At 58.5% G+C, this 17,506-nt stretch overlaps 1 protein-coding gene across 1 annotated transcript; it reads right to left on the bottom strand.

Annotated features, from left to right (window-relative positions):
* Positions 1 to 2,812: 2,812 nt before the first annotated feature.
* On the bottom strand, positions 2,813 to 16,885 carry Thop1 (thimet oligopeptidase 1). The gene is made up of 13 exons (XM_010634842.2): positions 16,396 to 16,885; positions 13,238 to 13,453; positions 11,708 to 11,856; positions 10,474 to 10,581; positions 9,163 to 9,265; positions 8,776 to 8,936; positions 8,066 to 8,201; positions 7,620 to 7,986; positions 6,968 to 7,169; positions 4,653 to 4,839; positions 4,446 to 4,574; positions 3,602 to 3,738; positions 2,813 to 3,194 (listed from the first exon to the last, which is right to left on the bottom strand). The coding sequence occupies exons 1-13, from the start codon at positions 16,409 to 16,411 to the stop codon at positions 3,039 to 3,041; spliced, it is 2,067 nt and encodes a 688-aa protein (XP_010633144.1). The 5' UTR covers positions 16,412 to 16,885; the 3' UTR covers positions 2,813 to 3,038.
* Positions 16,886 to 17,506: the final 621 nt, after the last annotated feature.

Genomic DNA, 17,506 nt, shown 5'->3' with positions numbered 1-17,506 from the left:
TCTTGCCGCCCACGTGACCGGGCAGGCGGCACCAACGCTGCGGCGGGGGAATCCAGCGCCGGCAGCGGAGGGGACGAAGCCCCACTCAGGACCAGAGACATAAGTTAAATCCATTTAAAAGCAGCTACCCAGAGCCACTCCTCAGGGAAGAGAGAAGGAAACTCCAGCCTTTCCACCGGAAGAAGAGTCCCAGCGACCTCCCCACCCAGAACAAGCAGAAATGGTTTGTACCGATTGCGCGCGACTAGCGCTTGCTAGCGACTGAGCATGCGCAGCGTCCCTGTGGCGCACTCAGACTCTAAGGGCGTGGCCAACGAGTTTAGGGGGAAGGGAGCGATTTGAAACAGGAAATGGGCGGAAGTGGTGGTGCACGCCTGTAATTCCAGCACTGGGAGGCTGAGCCAGGAGGGTTGCCACGAGTTCAAGACTAGGCTGAATAGCGAGACTCGTCTCAAAAAGAGCCCAAAACAAGCAAACAAAAACAAAAACACATGGAAGGCCCAGGATTTAGCCACGTGGTTATGCAACCTGCTTCCCAAGCACAAGGTCGTGAGTTTGAGCCCCAGTACCAAAAATAAAATAAAAAATTTAAAAAACATTAAATTGTCTTAGGGAGGCGGAAAATAAGACGGGGCGGGGTGCAGCTCAGTGGTGAGCACTTGCCTAGCATGCTCCAGGCCCTGGGTTCCATCCTCAGCAATGCAGGGTGGGGAAAAAAGACAAATATTATTTTAAGTAGAATTCACATTAGATATTGGCCTAAAGTATGGAGAAACATGGAAATGGCAAGAGTGGTGTATGTGAGGCAGTGGCGTTTGGGTAATCACAGAAATAAAATAAGCAAAGGCCGAGGGAGACAGCCCTGAGTGTGTTTGGAAGGGAGACCGAGGCCTCTTTAGAACTTGCCATTTACTCTGACAAGATAAGCAAACACTAGCAGGGTGTAGGGGCGCAGGCTGTAATCCCAGCTCTCTAGGGGGCTGAGGCAGGAGGGTCACAAATTTGAGCCCAGCCCCAGCAATGCAGCCGTTTAATAAGACCGTCTCAAAATAAAAAGGGCTGGGATGTAGCTCAGTGTGAAGGCCCTGGTTTCCAGTCCCAGTACTGCAAAAGAAAAAGCAACCACTGCTGTGTCCTAAGCAGGAAAAGGGCTTTTCTGATTTAGGAGTAACGGGATCTCTCGGGATGATGGGTAGGAAACAGAAGGAGAACGGAAGCTAGGAGAGCGGAACTGGTATGACTGGGAGTAACTTTGGAGGCCCGGATTCGGCCAAATCTGCCACCTGCTGGACCCCACCGGGATTGCAGCACCTGCTGCCATGAGTGCTGCACCGGCCAGGGTGGGACAGCTAGCTGTTCACAGGTGGAGAAGCAGGGCGTGGTGATGCACACCTGTCATCCCAGCACGCCGGAGGCTGAGGCAGGAGGATCGCTGTGAGTTCGACACCAGCCCGGTCTGCAGTGAGTTCCAGGTCAGTCTCAACTACATAGCGAGACCCCGTCTCAAAAAACCCCACATAAATGGTGGGGAAATACAGAATGGGTGCGAGCGATTGGGGCTGAGAAGAAATGGAGAGCAGAGGAAAAAGTTCCAAGGGAGGCGAGGTGCACGTGATTTTAGGCAGAGACGCAAGGCACTCAGCCTCCGCCCACTGGGAAGGGCCTGGCGCCCCCGGTGGTTTTGTGTTTTGTTTTGTTTTGCAGTACCAGGGATTGAGCTCATGGCCTTTGCACTGAGCCACATCCCGGCCCCTTTTCTGTATTTTAATTGAGACAAAGTCTCACTGATTTGTTGAGCCTGGGCTGGTGCTTCCGATCTGCCCGCCTCGGCGCCCCGGGTGTGCGCCATCCCTCGGGCTTGTCCTCCCCTTTGGAGCACCAGATGGTTGAGCATAAACGGCAGCTGCTGTGGCTCCGGTGAGTCTCACCGCCTCCATGGCTGCAGCTTGGCTAAGAACAGCCCCCAGCATCCAGGCTCTAGTGCCGCAGAACAGGAAGCTGGGGCAGGCGTCCCTCAGGTGCAAAGGAGATCCCACAGCTGGGGTCCTGCCGTGGTGACGGCCGACGACACAGCCCGAGTCTGTCCACAGGACAGGGTCGGCCTCCCCCGGGAAAGGGTCCTGCTGTCACAGAATCCAGGCCAGGGCGGAAGCCACCACCTGTCACCTCAGCATTCCGGGAACCCAACCTTGTCACTTCACAGAGACCCCGTGTCAAAAATAAAAAGGGCTGGGCAGGGACAGCTCAGCCACACCACACCTGCCTCGCAAGTGCAAGGTCCTGAGTTTGATCCCCAGTACCCAAAGAAAGAAAAATAAAATGAAAAGGGCCGGAGATGTGATACAGTATGGAGGCCCCAGGTTCAATCCTTGGTATAACCAGAAAAAAGCCACTGGGATATTTTTTAAAAATACCAGCGGCTCCCAGACACCACTCACTGCCGTGGTGAAGGCTTTGGTGGTTCTGACAGCCCTATCAGGGACACTCAGCCCTCACACAGCAGCTCTGATCAACTGGAAGCCGCAATGCACGTTATCGGCCACGAGCTTCCCCTGCGGGTGCCGGAGGTCAGTGGGTCAGCTCTGCAGGCACCGAGAAAGCTGCTGTGAGGCTGGCACCCTCGCAAGGGCCGAGTGTGGTCCACAGTGGGGCGGGGCTGACACGGTGTGGGGCAATCCTGGTCACCTGGGCCCTCATACAGAGCTGGGCCTTCCCAGATTCCCTGGCCCTGGCCCGACTGGCCCCAGGGACCCACGCGTGTCAACCCAGACCGCTCAGGGCATCACTGCCTGGCTGCCCTGTGCCAAGGGGACGGAGCAAGGACCAGCCTAGAAGCTGCTTCACGTTGTTTACTGTCTGTGTCTGGAAGAACCACCTTGTACAACAGGCGCTGCCCTGGGAGGGGCGCTAGTGCAACAAAACAAGGCCCTCGGGGAGCTCTCTCCAGCCGGCTGGCCCTGTGGGGCTGGGGCCTGGATGGCGCCATGCTGGTGGTACCACTGGGCTGGGCTAAGGCACAGGGCCAAGGGCGCCACAGATCAGCAGGTGGCGAGGTTGCTGCCCTCCACCTGCAGCCCCTTGCTCAGGAGGAAGGCGTCCTGCCTGGGGTCACGGCCCAGGAAGAGCTTCAGCATGGCGCTGGCATCCTCGGACCCGCCCGGCCTCAGGATGGTGGTCCTGTAGTCCATGCCCACCTGCGGGGCACAAGGCGGGGCTGGCTGTGGGTACAGGCCCCAGGGTGTGCCTGCCCCCGTGACTGGTCCAGGAGTGGCTATGGGTGCTGGGGCACCGTGGGTGAGGGCGGGAGACACATAACCTCAGACATCGAAGTGCATGGGCAGCACCAGAGGGGCCAGCGTGGGCACAGATGGATGTCGCGCGCACACACACACACACACACACACACACACACACTGGTCATAGGGGTCGGAAGGGCAGACCAAGGCTGGGAATGAGACCTGGCTCAGGGTTGAGGGTGCAGTCTGTCACCTTCCCTGGCCGCAGGACCAGTGCTCTCCCACAGCGGGGCTGGCGTAGGCTGCGATCTGCCTGTGGGGGTCCTGGGCCCACCCTGCCCCATCCGCCCTGTCCCCAACCTCACCTTGGGGCTCAGCACACCCTCCTTCTTGAAGCGCGTGTGGAACATGTCCATGGAGAACACCTCGCTCCACAGGTAGCCGTAGTACTGGGCGTCGTAGCCACCTGCCAGGTGGCCGAAGGTGGCCGGCATGTTGGTCCCTGGACAGACAGGGACCAGTGAGTCTGGGGCAGGTGAGCCCAAGGATCTCACGGACCCCACCCACCCACAGCTCCATGAGTCAGGCGACAGGACACTGTGCGCCGCTCCCGATCCTGCACAAGAAATGTTAGCCAGGGGCTGTGGTGCATCCCAGCTGCACGAGGCTGTAGGCTGAGGCAGGGGGGTCACGAGTTCCAGGCCAGCTTGGACCACTTAGCAAGACCCCATCTCAAAATAAAGTCAACTGGGGTGCAGCTCAGCGGTACGGCACGCCTGGGCTGGATCCTCAGTTAAAAAAAATGTAAACGCTCGTGGGACCTTACACTGGCAAACACCACCCGCTAAGGTGACTCTCTCTACACACACGGGGTCGCACGGCCATGCACACACCAAGGATGGGCACCGCCCTCCTCAGCACAGGGAAGCAAGCGCATGCTGGCCTCCTGCCTCCCTCCTCCTCTCCTGAGCCTGGAGGTTGCTCCTCTCGCTCCATTGGCTGCTCCAGGACCCAGGAGCTGACCTGTTTCGCGTCCCCTCCACAGGGAGGCCGGCCAGGGACTCAGGGCTGAGAGCGGCTCTGGGTCCTCTCCTGTCCCCGAGAGCGTGGGGACACTGCAGGCCCTCACCCCTCAACACGTGGGGCCCAGTGCTCCTCCGGGGAGCAGGAGGCCAGGGACCGCTGGGACGAGGCAGTGAGCGTGGCTACCTGGCGTGGCGGGGACCCCCAGGATCTCCTGGCAAAGCCTTGCGTACTCCTCGGCAGGATCGACATCCGTGCGCGTGTGCAGGGCCTGGTCCACCTTGGCCAGCACGATCTGGCGCAGGTTGAAGAGCCCTGGCGGTGGGAATGCAGGTCAGAGGCCGCCCACTGAGCCCCGCCTGCGCCCGCCGCACCCCTCCGTGCCATCCCCACCGGTGTTAGCCTGGCGGGACTGGATGAGCTTGTCCAGCAGTTCCTGTGGCACCGCGTGGCCCGAGCGGTAGTGCTGGGACATGCGCAGCAGTGGCTCCTTCTCCCACACCCAGTTCTCCAGCATCTGTGACGGCGCCTCCACAAAGTCGCGCTCCACATGGGTCCCGCTGAACATGGCGAACTCAGCCTGTGGGGCGGGCTGGAGACTCAGCAAGGCCAGGCCCCTCCCCTGCACGCACCACCCTCCTGAGCACACCTGGGCCAGCAGGTGTCACCTGAGGCCCCTCCCCTAGCCTAAACCCAGAAAATGATGGGGACCAATGATGTCCCAGCCAGGACACACCTGAGGGTGGAGGTGAGGAGCACCTGCCCCGAGGCCTAAGTTCCTCCCCTTGCCATGCAGCAACTGCTCTAGAAAACCCTGCTCCTCCAAGGGGCAGGTGAGCCAGGACAGTGGGTGGAACTGTGTCTTCCACAGGGCAGAGAAGCCCAAACAAGAGCAAAGTTTAAGACCGAAGCCGGGTGCGGTGTTGGAGGCCTGCCATTCCAGCTACTCCGGAGGCTGAGACCGAGGGCTGGAAGATCAGATCCAGCCTCAGCAAATTGAAGAGACTAAAAATTCAAAAAAGGCCTCAGTGAGCCGGGCATAGTGGTGCACACCAGTAATACCAGCACTAGGGAGGCTGAAGCAGGAAGATCACCTTGAGTTCGAGGCCTGCCTCGGCTTCATAGTAACACCCTATCTCAAGACAAAAAAAAAGGCCTCCATGGTGAGCGCCTGCCTAACATATGTGAGGCCCTGGGTTCTGTCCTCAGCACAGCCAAAAATAAGTTATGCACCGAGCTTCAAGTTAAAAACTTGTGTCTGTCAAAAGACAATGTTAAAAAGTCCATCATTAGGGCCGGGGATTTAGCTCAGTGATTCCGCCGCCTGCCTTGCAAGCACAAAGATGCAGCTTCGATCCCCAGTACCAAAAAAAAGAGAACGAAAAGTCCATCATTTCAGGAGAGTATCACTCAGCCAGGATAAGGTAGCAGGTTGTGACACTCGCCTCCATGTGGTTGGACTTTGGGGACACTGTGCTCAGTGCGACGCCAGACACCAGACAGAATGTGGGCTCCACGGACAGGAAACGACCAGGACAGGCGACTCCAGAGACAGGAAGTGGACTCAGGGGTGTGGGGCTGGGGAGGGGACAGGTGCCTATGGGGCGATGGAACATCCCCCTGCCGCCCTGCTCTCCTCTCAGCCTTCTGAGCACATAATCGCTGTCAGGAGACGGGGTCCCAAGGGTGAGGGAGATGGACGGAGTCCCCACACAGCAGGGCCCAGGGATGGACACGGGCCAGAGTGCAGCGCACCAGAGCTGAGCCTGTGCTGGCCGCTGAGGGTCCATCGGGCCAGGTCACCCAATCGCTCTGAGCCTGTGTCCCTCTGGTGCCCGGAGGTGGCTTCTCGGGTCCCCAGGCTGAGCAGCTCACTGGGAACCACCAGGAGCTGGGGCTCTGCACCAAGCACCGCTTGGAGGAGAAAACAACCGGCACCTCCGCAGCGAAGGGAGGTCTCTGACTGAATTAGGGCCCGTACATGACCAGGTCCCAACCCACCGAACCTCAGCGTGGGAGACGGCCCTGGAAGAGGAAGTGAGACAGGAGGCCGGGGCGTGGCAAGAGCTGGCCGGGGAAGTGGGCTGGACCTGCTGATGACAAATGTCCTGGACACGGGGGCGGACAAGTCCTGAAGCCCTGAAGCCCTGCGCGTGGGCTTCTCTCCCGCTCCAGCTGGTTTTCAAGTGGATGGGCTGACGTGAGCCTGAAGTGGGCCCCAGCACCCGCGTGGCGGGGCTCTCCTGGGTTTCTGGAGATTCAGACAGCATAGGAGAGGCGAGCCACGAAGAGCTCGCTATGCCGGCTCTCTGGGCCCAAGAGCCCACGCCGCTCCCCGGACACGTGCTCTTCTTTGCTCTAAGCCTTTTTCAATTCACTCAGCCCAAGCTCACTGTGCAGAGCCAGTTTCTCTCCCACTCTTCATTTTTACTTTCTCGAATAAACTCTGCCACTGCTTTTTGCTCATTCACTCAATTCTGTGTCTGAGACAAGAACCTGGACTTCAACTCCGGAAGGAGAGGTGAGCGCCCCCAGCCACGAGCCACTTTTAGAAGCAAGCAACTCGGTAACAGAAAGAAAGGTAGAGAGAGGGCACCCGGGAGGCCTAACCCAACCGGCCCGTGTCCCTGAAGAGGTGGGGACAGGGCTGCAGGGAGACAGGGAATCTGCACGCCGACCCGGCCGTCGGCCTCCGGGAGCCCACGCACCTGCGAGCAGAGCTGGTGCATCACGTGCCCGAACTCGTGGAAGTAGGTCTCCACCTCATCGTGCTGCAGCAGCGACGGGGCGTCTGGCGTGGGCTTGGTGAAGTTGGCCACCATGGCCGCCACCGCGATCTGGCGGCTGCCGTCTTGCCGCAGGCAGCCGGGCTGCAGGCCGAAGCAGGCTGCGTGGCCGTACTTGCCTTCCCTGGGGAGGCAGCAGGTCAGGCCCGGCCCGGGGCTGCCACCCAGGTAGCCTTCCCAGGGGACGAGTGGCTCCGGGGGTCCCCAACAATGCCGAGCTCCCAGGCGGGGAGCTCTGTGCTGCTTGTGTCACCCCGCCCCAGCCAAGACAGAGTGAGGCCCCGTCTGTGCGGCCCCACAGTGGGGTGAGGTGACAGTGCCAGCCAGGTCCCCCGCGCTCCTCCGCAGATCCTCCCGCAATGCCGAGCTCCCAGGCGGGGAGCTCTGTGCTGCTTGTGTCCCCCCGCCCCAGCCAAGACAGAGTGAGGCCCCGTCTGTGCGGCCCCACAGTGGGGCGAGGTGACAGTGCCAGCCAGGTCCCCCGCGCTCCTCCGCAGATCCTCCCCGCGACAGCCGTCCACCCTTCCCACCCCACAAACGGAGGCGGGGCTCGTGGGGACCCCGGGGAGCCCACCTGGGGTAGAGATCCAGGTAGAACTGGCCGATGAGCTGGTCCGAGGCTGTGTCACGCACCGAATAGAGCCGCACGTCCTCGTGCCACACGGCGGCCGCCTCCTCCAGCTGGAAGGTGAGGCCCAGGAGCTCCTGGTAGATGCCCAGGAGCCCGCGCGTGACCACCTGCATGGGGAAGTACTCCTTGAGCAGGTTCTGGTCCACGCGGTAGCGCGTCTCCTCCACCTGGTTCATGTAGTAGCGCATGTCCCACGCGTGGATGCGGCCGTCGAAGGGCAGCCCCCGGTGCTCGCACTCCGCCTCCTTTAGCTCCAGGATCACAGCGCGCTCCTGCTCCCCCAGGGGCTCCAGCTTCTGCGCCAGCTCATCTGCAGGGGCAGAGGGCGCTGTCACACTCCGGCCCGCCCTGCCCACCCAGAGCCTGTGGCACCCAGTGGGGGCCGTTACCTAGGAAGGTGGCCACGGCCTGGCTGGTCTTGGCCACGTTCATCTCCAGGACGTAGTCAGCGTGGGTACTGAAGCCTAGCAGGCTGCACTTCTGTGCCCGCAGCGCCACCAGCTCCTTGAGGATGGCACAGTTATCCTGCAGGCGACACAGTGGCCGTGGGGGATGGCACCTGGGCAGGGAAGTCTGCCCCACCCAGCTCCCCACAGCTACACGCAAACCAGACCTTTTCAGAACCAGGAAGGGTTATGGGTAGGAAAGGACATGGGGTAAGAGGAGCTTACGCTGCGGTGCTTGGGGACCCCACACTACCCAGGGTCTTGCCCGTGCCCGGCTCTGCCAGCCTCCCCTGCACACATATAGGGCCTGAGGTCCAAGGCTCGCAAGGCTGGTGGCCATGGGCTTGGGGGTACACACGGGGACACCCACGTGACTCCCTGATCTCCCTTGAGCCTCAGGGTTGGTAGACCACCGTGAGAGGCAGATCTGGGTCCACATGGCAGAGCCCTCTGTGTGGCAGCAGCGATGACACAGTCCCCTCAGGCCTGGCCCTGTGCTCGGCCCCGCAGGGCTACGGACACACACGGCACCACACAGGAGCTGACAGGGAGGGCCGGCCTGCACCATGGGCCAGCGGCACCTGCACTAGAGCCGAGGCCGAGCTGCACCCACACAGCCACCTCCCACGGGCGAGGCCGGCGCCCAGCGTTACCTCTTTGCAGCGGGAGTTGAAGGCCTCCTCCACCTTCCTCCTGGTCTCCGGCACATGGCACTTCTTCAGGAGCGGGAAGTAATGGGGGTACTTGAGCGTGACCTTCAGCCTGCCATCCTCAGTCTTCTCCAGCGCGTTCACAAAGTCCTCAGGGAGCCCCCCTGCAGGGTGGGAGGTGGCTCTGGAGGGGACGGGGAAGCCACCCACCCTGCACCTGGGGCGAGAAACCTGCAGTGCACGGGGCCCTGATGCCCGGGCCAGGACTGGAAGGAGACGCCAGGGACCTCCTATGCCAAAAGCGAGGGCACCAAAGAGCCACCGGGAAAGCAAGGACAGCAGGGTCCTGGGAGGAAGCGGCAGCTCGGGGTGGCGGTGCCCGCTGTGTACCCAGCTCCTCGCGCGTGAAGGGCAGGAAGGTGGTGTCTTCGTTTAGGTTCTTGTTGAAGTCGATGCACAGCAGGCTCAGCTTCTTCTTGATGCTCTTGATTTTCTGCAGGGGGTGGCAGAGGTGGGACGGGGGCTCTGGCACCCGAGAGCTTCCCCTCGGACCCAGGCAGGGTAGCTGGCACGGAAGGAGGGGGAGGATAGAAAAGGCACAGCCCGGGCCCACCTCCACCTGGAGGTCCAGGCTCTGTGTGCACCAGGCTGCCCCTCCCACACCCCGCCCAGCCTGGGGACCCGACAGGGCCCCGAGCGCCTGGAGTGGCTCTCAGATCCATGCCTACTCCTCTCCTGTCCAGATGGGCATCTTTCCTGGGCTCTGAGCGGCAGCAACCTCCATGGCCTTCCGCCAGGAGAACCCAGGGCCTCTCTGCAGACAGCAGGGTTCAGGCTGTGCTGAGCACCCATGGCTGCCTGGCAGGCTGTCTTCACCCCCTCAGACTTGAGAATCAGTCTCAATTTTGGCCGGGGTTGGGTGGGGGGGAACTGGGGATCGAACTCAGGTCCTTGCACTTGCAAGGCAGGCGCCAGAACCACTGAGCTAAATCCCGACTAGTCTCGCTCTTAATAGCGCTTTTCCCGATGCTGCTAACTCACCACTGAGGGCCCAGTGGGGGCAGACCTACAGCACGTGCGCCTCAGCAGGCTGTTTGTATCACTGAAAGCTCTAACACGTTCACCATCATTGCTCTAACCCTGAGACAGAGTCTTCATAAGTTGCCCAGACTGAGCTTGAACTTACAATCCTCCTGCCTCAGCCTCCCAAGTGCTGAGACGACAGATGTGTGCACCACACCGGGCCATCCAGCAGCAGCTCTAAGAACAAACCCCTCCCTCGAGGCTCTGCCCATGCAGCTGTGATAGTGCCCTGGGAATGGGTAAGTGAAGGCCCAGCTGTGGCACAGGCTGCTGCCCACACCAGCCAGGTCCGGGACTCTGCTCTGATGCCTTGGACCACGCCGGCTGAGCCTGCAGCCACAGCCTCTCCCAGGACAGCCATCCCCGAAGACCCCATGCCTCCTTCCTAGAGACCCTCGCTTAGGGCACACTGCCCTACACCCCAGAGCCTGGTGCACACAGTGGGCCTGGCTGGCCTGGGCTACCTCAGAGAAACCGCAGCGAGCACCGCTGCCCACCTGCCCTCTCTGGCCCCGATACAGCCCGGCCACCCCGCGTGGTGCCTGGTGAGTGCAGCACTACCCTGGGGCCCACCCCGACCCTCCCGGCCGAGCACAGGCCTGGGGCGCCCACACTCACGTCCTGAGTCTCCTTGGGCAGGTGGAGCCCGTTCCTGCGGCCCAGCTTGATGAGCCGCTCCAGGTACCGCGCAGCCTCGGACCTCAGGGAGCCCTTCTGCACCTTCTCCTGCAGCGCCAAATGGAGGCGGTCACAGGGGAGTCAGGCAGCCGAACCCCACTGCTCCTCCCCATCACGGTGCGGCCAGTGCCGTTCCCCAAAAGCCTGACCACACAACCCCCCCGGGCCAGGCCATCGTCCCAGAGAGTGACAACCTGTGTCGGCCCGAGCAGCCCCGGCTGGAGTGAAGCACCAGGTGGGGTCAAGGCCAGCATCTCAGTCACGGGCTGTGCAACAGCTGCGTACAACGCCACTGCGGGGGGGCCCGGCAAAGCGTGCAGGGTGCTCTGCGCCTTGATTTTCATTTCCTTTCCTTAACAGTACTGGGGATTGAACGCAGGGCCTTCGCATTGAGCTGCATTCCCGGCCCTTCTTAAATTTTGACATGGTCTCCCTAAGTTGCCTAGGGTGGGATCAAGTTTGCAATCATCTGGCCTCAGCCTCCCAGAGTGGGGGAATGACAGGTGTGGGCCACCCCGCCTGGTTTCTGTGTCAACTCTTACAACAGTGTGTAAGACAAAAATGTGATTTTTAAAAGACTGCTTTCACAGTACGCCGCCCCGATCCGTGTACCGCGGCTCCCGTGGTCTTCCTGACACGGGGCCTCCTGGTCTCGGGCCATCCGCCCGCTGGGAAGAAACCCAGGCCCCTGAACCGACACGGGTGTGCGCAGCTGTCCCAGCGTTAACAATCGGGGGTGGGGACACGTAGCAGAACGGGTGTGAAAGGCCACAGGGCCCCTCCTGCTGGATATTTTTATTGTTTTCTGTTGCTTTTTAAACTGTCATAAAGCAAACAACATGTAAAATTTACTTTCTTTTTTTGCAACATTGGGATTAAATCTAGAACACTACCACTGAGCTACACATTTCCCCTTTAAATTTTATTCTGAGACAGGATCCTGTGAAGTTGCCCGGGCTGGCCTTGGACTAGAGTTCCTCCTGGCTCAGACTCCCAAGGAGTTAAGATTACAGGCCTGGGGGTCCTGCTTTTTAAAACCAAGGGGATGGAGCTCTCCAGCGATGAAGAGGTTTCCACCCGTGGCTGTTTCAGAATCCCTGTCCCTGCCTGCCTCGCTACCTCCTGGCTGTGGAGCCTGCGCTGTGCTGAGCCACCGCGTCCCAGCCGCCCTCACCTGCAGCCACACGATCCTCTGGTACACGTCCTGCCGCATGCTCATCTCCACGTCGAACTCGGACAGCTTTTTGTCGGCCTCCGTGCTGGCCGCCCGGATGTCCTTCGACGGGGACACATGCTGAGGGAAGTCAAGGATGTTCCTCTGCACTGAAATAAGGACAAAGGACAAAAAGTGACAGTGGCCCTGGACAGATCTGGCACGAGCCAACCCTGCCCCCCGGCCCCTCCCCACAACCCCCTTCTAGGTTCTCTGTACCAGGGCAGGGCTGGGCACCGGACAGGGACAAAGAGCTGCTGCCCAGGCCTCGGGATGCCACAGTCTGAAGGAGACGGACTTGACTCGTGACACCCACGCCGAGGAGGACCAGGATGGAGCCAGCAGGACAAGGCCAAGAGGCTGGCGAGCTCAATTTTAGACAGAGCTGTGGCTGGTGACAGCTGCACAGAGGCAAAGACCAAGCCATGACCTCGTGTTAGAGAGGCTGGGTGTCCCCGCAGGCCTGAGCCCCAAGCGTTCCTCAGACCCCGGGGCCCTGATTGCAGGTGTGCAGCCAGGAAGGATGAGAGCATCTCACGGAGACTTGTGTACACCTTCAGAGCACCGGGTACACGGTAGACAAAGCGGGACAGCCCAGTGTTGACAGACAGAGGGACACATCCGGTGAGTCCCCTCCCCAAGCAGGGACACTAGCCAGGAAAGAAGTGAGGCTGTGACACTCGCCACGGTGTGGACGGACCCTGAGGACGCCATGCTCAGTGAGATGCCACACAGAGGACACAGTGTGGGATCCACGGACAGGAAATGCCCAGGACAGGAGACTCCAGAGACCGGAAGTGGACTTAGGGGGCTGGGGCTGGGGAAGGGGCAGGGAGTGATGCTATAGGACATGGAGTTTTTATCTGAGAGAACGAAAATGTTCTAAAATGAAGGCATAGCCAGGTGTGGTAGCACATGCTTGTGATCCCAGCACTTGAGAAGCTAAGGCAGGAAGATCACAGCAGGTTTGAGGACAGCCTGTCTCAAAAAACAAAAAACCCCAGAACAAAGTATATGTAGTATATAGATACACGTCACGTATACACATATATGTATACACACATATATTTGACTTTGTAGAATGGCTTGAGCCCAGGAGTTGAAGGCCTGCCTGGGCAATGTAATGAGAGCTGACCCCAAAGAAAATCCAAACCAGGGCTGGGGATTTAGCTCAGTTGGTGCTGCACCTGCCTCACAAGTGCAAGGTCACGAATTCAATCCCCAGTACCGCAAAAAATAGAAAAAAGATAAGAAAGAAAAAAGGAAGGAAGGAAGGAAGGGAGGGATGGAGGGAGGGAGAAAATCCAACCCACAAACACCAAAGAGAAAACGAACAAGGCAGGTCCTGCATTCATTCAGTGGTTCAGACGGAAAACAAATCTCCTCTGTCAGGGGGAAAGCGCTGGACGGGACTTGGGTTTCAAGCTGGCACCTTCGCATGCCAGACTCTCAAGTGACCATGTGGGGAGCGGGGAAACGGCCAGCACTCACCCGTGTAGGTCACCTCCACGTCAGCCAGCGCCTTGAGCGTGCTCTCGTAGGACACATCCTCGAACTCCTGAGCGCCCACCTGGTCATACACATGCTTCGTCTGCTCAATGAGCTCCTTGGTGAGCGCCTCGATCTGGGGTGCATTCAGGTCCCACCTCAGGTGGTTCACAACGGGGGAGCACGGGGACACCGCGTCCAGGACATCCCCTGCACAGGCTGCACACAAAAGGCAAAGGGCCGCTGCTGACCGGGTCTCGTCCAGTCCATGCACGGGAGTGATGTGACTGGGGGAGCATGGGGCCCAGGAACTCTCCAGAGCGGGCACAGTTCTGTCCCCAACCACTCGCAGGGACACAGGGCAGTGCATGGGAACAGCTGTGGCTGTCATGACAGGGGAAGGGGCACAGTAGCACAGAGTGAGTAGGGGCCAGGGACACTGCTCAGCAACCACAGTACCCAGGACACTCCCCAGAACGATGCGACCCTGATGTCTTGCTGCTGCCATTAGGTCCCTGCCCTAGAGACACTAAGCCTGGGTCCTAGCGCGGGCGCCCTGCAAAGAGCCGATACTTACAGAAAGGGGGAGGCCCTGCCAGTGCAGCACTGATCAACTCCACAGGTCAGGGAGAAGCCTCCAGGCTCAGCGGGGTTTCTGAAGAGGCCACTTAACATCCAACTAGGGAGTAAGGTACCCCGTTCATTAACACGTGAACCAGGAAGGGGCGAGACCGTGGGAACCGACAGGTGCAGTGGGAGGTAACTAGCCGCCCCCCAGAAAGGGTGCTAGACTGGCAGGTGGGGGCCCCATGGGAAGGCCAGAAGAGGGTTCCTCCGAGGCTGGACACAGAGGCCAGGAAAACCAGCTGCCAGCCCCTCACCCTGCACAGCCTGGTGGCACCTGTACTGGAAACCTGCTCTGGAAAGAGCCAAGTACTTTAGCTGCAGAACACAAGTCAGCCTCTGTCCCATTCAGAATTCATTCCTAGCTCCTGGTTCCTACACTACTAGGCAGGCTGGAATGTGCTCACATATAGATATACATCTGAGGGTTTGAACTTCACTCCCGAGTGGCAGGTGAAATCCTGGAAAGGGGGCTGCCAACCAGATGTACATTTTTTTTCTTTCCTTTTTTTTTTGTTTTTTCTTGATAGTGGGGATCGATATCAGGACTTTGCACTTGCTAGGCAGGCGAGGTACCACTGAGCTAAATTTCTGGCCCTAAGTGTATGCTTTTACATAGGCAGAGGAGGGCTGACAGAAGCTAAAGCAGACTGCCTGGTGAGAACACTGCCCCACGCTGGCCTCAGGACAGCAGAAGACTGGAACTCTCCAAACCTCAGGATTCCCACCTGGACAGTGGGGACTGTGCAGGTTTAGAGGGCACAACTGTCTGAAGGCCCAACGGTGGGGAGAGAACAGGTCTCAAGGGGCAGCTGTTGTGACACTGTAATTTCTCTTCTAGGCTTCCCTAGGCCAAGGCCAGGGATGTCCTGAAAATCAAGATTCCCTGCATTTTAGAAAGGTGATACCTACAAAGGTCACTTATTATGTAACATCTGGGAGGGGGTGTGGCAGTAACCTAGAATCTAATTACCTTTCATGCAATGGAATAAGGGGGTGGACCCCAGGGTTTCTTAGCCTGGGGACCACACACTTCCCTGCAGGGTACGAAGCAGTGACACTGGTCTACACCTGCTCCCCGCCAGGAGCTCCCAGTCCTGATGACCGGAGATGTCCCCACATATTGCCCTGACTCCCCAGAAGCAGCTCGACCACCCCAGCTGAGAAACACCGACACACTGCTCTGGAAAAAGCAGCTCGACGTAAGTCAGACTTTCTGGTGAGGTGATACTGCTGGGAACTTCAGGCCAATATTCTGTGTGGAGAGTATGTTGGGTTGAAGAGAGCTGTGCAGTTATACTGAAATCTGTGGTCAAGAGGGGCTTCAGGAGGATGGGAGATATGGAGCTCATTGGGAAGTGGATCGTCAGAAAGTGCTGAGTGGAGCTAGGATCTTTGGACATCCACCGGTCCTGTAAATTATTTACTGACTGCCACCTCTATGCTGGTTCCTGAACTAACAATCCAGCAGCAAACAAGGCAGACAACATTCCCGACTCCCAGAAGCCTGAATAACCCTAATTATTATTAGCATTGTCACTACAATCATCATCCTCTTTGCAAATGGCTAAAGAGGGAACTAGGAGGAGGGTGGGCAGGAGCAAAGAATTGCAAAAATACAGCAAGGAGAGCCCACACATCAACCTGCAATTCCCTTCTAATACCGCCCCTTTGCCCTTAAGAGTTCCCCAAGCCAGGCAGGTGGCCCACAGCTGTAATCCCAGCACTCAGGAGGCTGGGCAGGATCGCTGTGAGTTCGAGGCCAGCCAGGGCTGCATAGTGAGTTCAAGGCCAGCCTGAACTACACGGCGAAACCTTGTCTCACCAAAACAAACAAACAAACAAAATGCAATACCTGCATTCCCGATTCCTTGCCTTGGCCCTGCAGTGCACCTAAAAGTCATGACAGAACACCTAGCTGCTTCTCTCTAAAATCCAGACTGTAACCGCCACCTCCTCAGAGAAGTCCTCCAGGACCCGCTCTCTAGGGAAGCGTCCCTAAACTGTCCTGTGTTCATTTGTTCCACGCCACCAATCCCTATCTAAACTCCTCAGTGGTTCATGGACTGAACCCAGGGCCTTCTCACCGAGCAGCCCCTTTTTACTCATTTTGAGACAGGGTCTTGTCATCAGGGTCTCGCCCCACCCTGGGCTCAAACTTGACGATCCTCCTGCCTGAGCCTCTCCTAGAGTGCTAGGATTACAGGTGTGCGCCACCACAACCGGCTTTATTTATTTCTTGAACGTCTGCCTCCGGCTCCAGAAGGGAGGGGACCAGTTTCTCAAATCACTGCCTCCCCCAAAGTCCACCCGAATGCACCCCGGGACCCGACCCGTCCGGGAGAGAAATCCATGAAGTCTGCTCCAGGGAGAAGCTCTGGACAAGTTGGCTTATTCATTCGGTAGACGAAGGGGAAGGGTCGCCCACCGTCTCCCCGTGATGCCAACCTTAGGCCCCAATCGCTAGCCAGGGGGTCGAGCGGACGGAGGACACGCCGGGGTCCCGTGAGCCAGACCTCAGCGAGGGGCGCCCGTACCTGCTGGGGGCTTCATGGCAGATGGATCTGCACCGGCGGAAGCCTTGCTGCACCTGCTCCACGTCCAGCCGCCTGAGCCGCGGTGGCTGCCTCGCCTCGCTCAGCTCGGACACCACCACCTTCACAGCGGACTGAGGAGCCCGCCGCCCGCGCGCCCAGGGCATGCTGGGAGCGCGCGTGCGCAAAGATGTTTGAGGGCACGCGCGCCGGAGCTCCGCCCACACTTCAAGAAAGAGGCCGGCAAGCTGAAGCACTATGCGCACGCGCCGCAACCCTGCCAGGTCGTCATTGGTTTAAAGGTGGTTGGGTGGAGCTATGGGTTCCACCCTCAAAATCTCCAGAAAAATTTGGAATAAACGTTTCCATTGGAAACCGCACACGCCCTTATCCTCAGAGCAGTTTCCCTGCTAAAGCTTGTCCTTTGCTTCGGGGCCGGGTGTTCCCTTGCACTTCCCTCCTTCCCTCCTTCCTTCTTTTTGTTTTTTGAGACAGGATCTTGCTATGCGGTTCAGGCTGGCCTCCAGCCCGCGGCGATTTTCCTGCCTCAGCCTCCAGAGTGATGGAATTACAGGGGTGCGCCACCACGCCCGGCACCTCTTTTTATATAATTGTGTATTGGGCTAGTTATGCAATTTTTCTCCCTCTCTCACGAGCCTCAAGTAATTGATCGTTTACCGTGACCAGGCACTTTGTAAATTATTTCCTTCCCAGCATCCCGCCGAGACTCCAGCATCTAAGGAACAGAGTAGGTATACCTCGTATGTAAACCAGAAACGGTTCATCAACTAAAATACGATTTAAGAAAATAAAAAACCTTCAATAAATAGATCTATAACTTCAAATCACAGGTATTATGGAATAGTACAGTAATCTGACCTATATCCAGTATTGTTGGCAAAAAAAAAAATGCTAAAGGCAATCAGAAACAAAATTAATTACAGCTAAACTGGCCCAAAAGAACACCCCACCTCATTTATTTCTGCCAAATAAAATAACTCACAGCAAACCAAGACCACCTGTCATGCAAAGGTACAAGATCCCAATAATGAATGTAACTGTATACCTAAAATGTACCAATTAACTCAATAAAAAAAGAAAAGAAAATATTTCT

Source organism: Fukomys damarensis, unplaced genomic scaffold (genome assembly GCF_012274545.1).
Source record: "Fukomys damarensis isolate Sample0158 unplaced genomic scaffold, DMR_v1.0_HiC HiC_scaffold_37, whole genome shotgun sequence".
Classification (NCBI taxonomy): Eukaryota; Metazoa; Chordata; class Mammalia; order Rodentia; family Bathyergidae; genus Fukomys; species Fukomys damarensis.
This window is presented reverse-complemented; position numbering and strand designations above follow the sequence as displayed.

Excerpts from the sequence above, each read along its gene's own strand:
- Thop1 (XM_010634842.2), bottom strand. Across the intron at positions 11,857-13,237 it reads CGTGGAGGTGACCTACACGG|TGCAGAGGAACATCCTTGAC; the intron begins GTGAGTGCTGGC and ends TCCTTATTTCAG. Across the intron at positions 10,582-11,707 it reads AGAGGATCGTGTGGCTGCAG|GAGAAGGTGCAGAAGGGCTC; the intron begins GTGAGGGCGGCT and ends TTGGCGCTGCAG.